General features: G+C 39.7%; 1 protein-coding gene across 1 annotated transcript; it reads left to right on the forward strand.

Annotated features, from left to right (window-relative positions):
• The first annotated feature begins 386 nt into the window (after window positions 1-386).
• On the forward strand, window positions 387-2,213 carry LOC138909621 (uncharacterized). Its single transcript, XM_070200828.1, has 5 exons — window positions 387-713; window positions 918-1,139; window positions 1,347-1,600; window positions 1,811-1,976; window positions 2,094-2,213. Exons 1-5 carry the CDS (start codon window positions 387-389, stop codon window positions 2,211-2,213), a joined length of 1,089 nt encoding a protein of 362 aa, XP_070056929.1.

Consider the following 2,213-nt stretch of genomic DNA (forward strand, 5'->3'; position numbering starts at 1 on the left):
ACACACAATGTGACACCAATTGATGAAAACTTATTGAGACAAAATCCAATGGAGGATGAAGGAGATGATGAATCAACTGCCGAAAACTTCAAATAAGTGTCTAGGGAAGGGGATTTATCACCCACAACTAGTGCTAAAGGAGGTAAAAAAACTAAGAAGAATCAGAGGAAAGATCCACCACAACCTTCAAGAATAATGCCCAGGGGGGCAGCTTCTCTATCTAGATGATGATCAAAATATTAATATGGAACATAAGGTCTGTGAATACACAATAGGCCTTTCCTAGGGTGATCAATATGAATAGGGAGCATAATTTTTATGTAGTTGCATTGATGGAACCTTTTAAAAAGAAGGGACTCATTGATAGATATAAAAGGAGGTTGAATATGGAGACTGCTTATACAAATATTAATGGGCAAATATGGTTGTTCTTCGATGCAGTTGTAGAATGGGAATTAGTGGAGGATACTGAGCAACAGGTGACTGTGAGAGTGTTTCACCATGACCTGGGGCAGCACATGATGATGACATTTGTTTATGCAAAATGTTCAGCAATAGAGAGGTTGGATTTGTGGGATCACTTGTATTATTTAGCAAGTGATATGGAATTACCATGGTTAGTAGGAGGGGATTTCAATGTGATATTGCATGAAGACGAGAAAATAGGGGGACTTCCAATACACCCTCCTGAATATGAGGATTTTGCATTTTGTGTAAACTCTTATGGTTTGTTTGAGCAAGGGTACAAAGGAAGTCCATTCACATGGTGGAATGGGAGATCCAATGCTGAGTGTATATTCAAGAGATTGGATAGGATTTTTGTGAATTTGCCATTTCAGAACATGTTGCCAACTATTGAAGTTGAGCATCTAATCAGAACTGGATCAGAACCATTGCTAATGACATGTGGGGTGCAGACAACCAATTTTGTCAAGCCTTTCAGATTCTTGAACTTTTGGACAAATCATGCTACATTTATGGATGTGGTGAGGCATAATTGGGAAGCGGATTTCATAGGGGATCAGTTTTTGATGTTCAAGCAGAATATCAAGAGGGTGAAGGCAGCACTCTCAAAATGGAATAGGGAAACATTTGGTGATATCATCAAGCAATTGGCTATTTTGGAGGACATTGTTAGGGTGAAGGAGATGTTGTTTGAAGAAGAGCCTACAACTAAGAATAGGATTGTGCTTCAAAAGGCTCAATCTGAATTAAAGAAATACTTGAATATTGAGGAGCAGTATTGAAAGCAAAAAGCTGGGATGACTTGGTTTGCTGAAGGAGATAGGAATACAAGTTTCTTTCACAACCATGTCAATGGCAAAAGAAAGTAATTGCAACTGAAGAGGATCAAAAGTGGCAGTAGGGTATGGATTGAAGACCAGGAGCAATTGGCTACAGCTGCAGTGGACTTCTATCAAAAACAGTTCACAAATGAAGGTGATGCTTCTGAATTTCCCTTGCTCAAGAATGTACCTTCAATGGTCACTATGGATCAGAATTTGGAACTTAGCAGACTGCCAACAATTAAAGAAGTAAGGGCAACAGTTTTTGAGCTTAGTGGGGAGAGTGCTAGTGGCCCTGATGGATTCACTGGCTTGTTTTATCAAACATGCTGGGATGTTATTGGTGCTGATATACACAACATGGTGCTACACTTCTATGGAGGAGCTGCATTGCCTAAATCTATCACTCACACCAATCTAGTGTTGCTGCCCAAGAAACCTAGAGTTGAGACCTTCTCTGACCTAAGACCTATTAGTTTGAGCAACTTCATTAACAAGGTTTTGTCTAGGGTGTTACATGACAGATTGGAGAGTTTTTTTCCATCTCTAATAGCTCCTAATCAATCCGGATTTGTAAAGGGTAGGATTGAGAACATCCTATTGACTCAAGAAATTGTCACTGACATAAGGTTAAGGGGAAAGCCAGCTAATGTGGTGATCAAGCTTAATATGGCTAAGGCCTATGATAGGGTCTCATGGAAGTACTTATTTTATGTGCTAAGGAAGATGGGATTTTCTGAACACTTTATCAACATGGTGTGGAACTTGATGTCAAATAACTGGTATTCAGTATTGGTGAATGGGCAGTCCTCAGGGTTCTTTAATTCGACAAGGGGTGTGAAACAAGGGGATCCCCTGTCTCCAGCATTGTTCATCCTGTCAGCTGAGGTACTTTCCAGGTCTTTGAATAAACTTTTTGAAGACTAG

Source organism: Nicotiana tomentosiformis, chromosome 4 (genome assembly GCF_000390325.3).
Source record: "Nicotiana tomentosiformis chromosome 4, ASM39032v3, whole genome shotgun sequence".
NCBI classification, from domain to species: Eukaryota; Viridiplantae; Streptophyta; class Magnoliopsida; order Solanales; family Solanaceae; genus Nicotiana; species Nicotiana tomentosiformis.

Bases quoted from the DNA above. Each gene is read 5' to 3' on its own strand.
- LOC138909621 (XM_070200828.1), top strand. From the start codon at position 387: ATGGAGACTGCTTATACAAATATTAATGGGCAAATATGGTTGTTCTTC. The intron at 1,601-1,810 runs GTTTTATCAAAC...GTTACATGACAG, and splicing joins CCTGATGGATTCACTGGCTT to ATTGGAGAGTTTTTTTCCAT. The intron at 1,977-2,093 runs GTCTCATGGAAG...GTGAATGGGCAG, and splicing joins TGGCTAAGGCCTATGATAGG to TCCTCAGGGTTCTTTAATTC.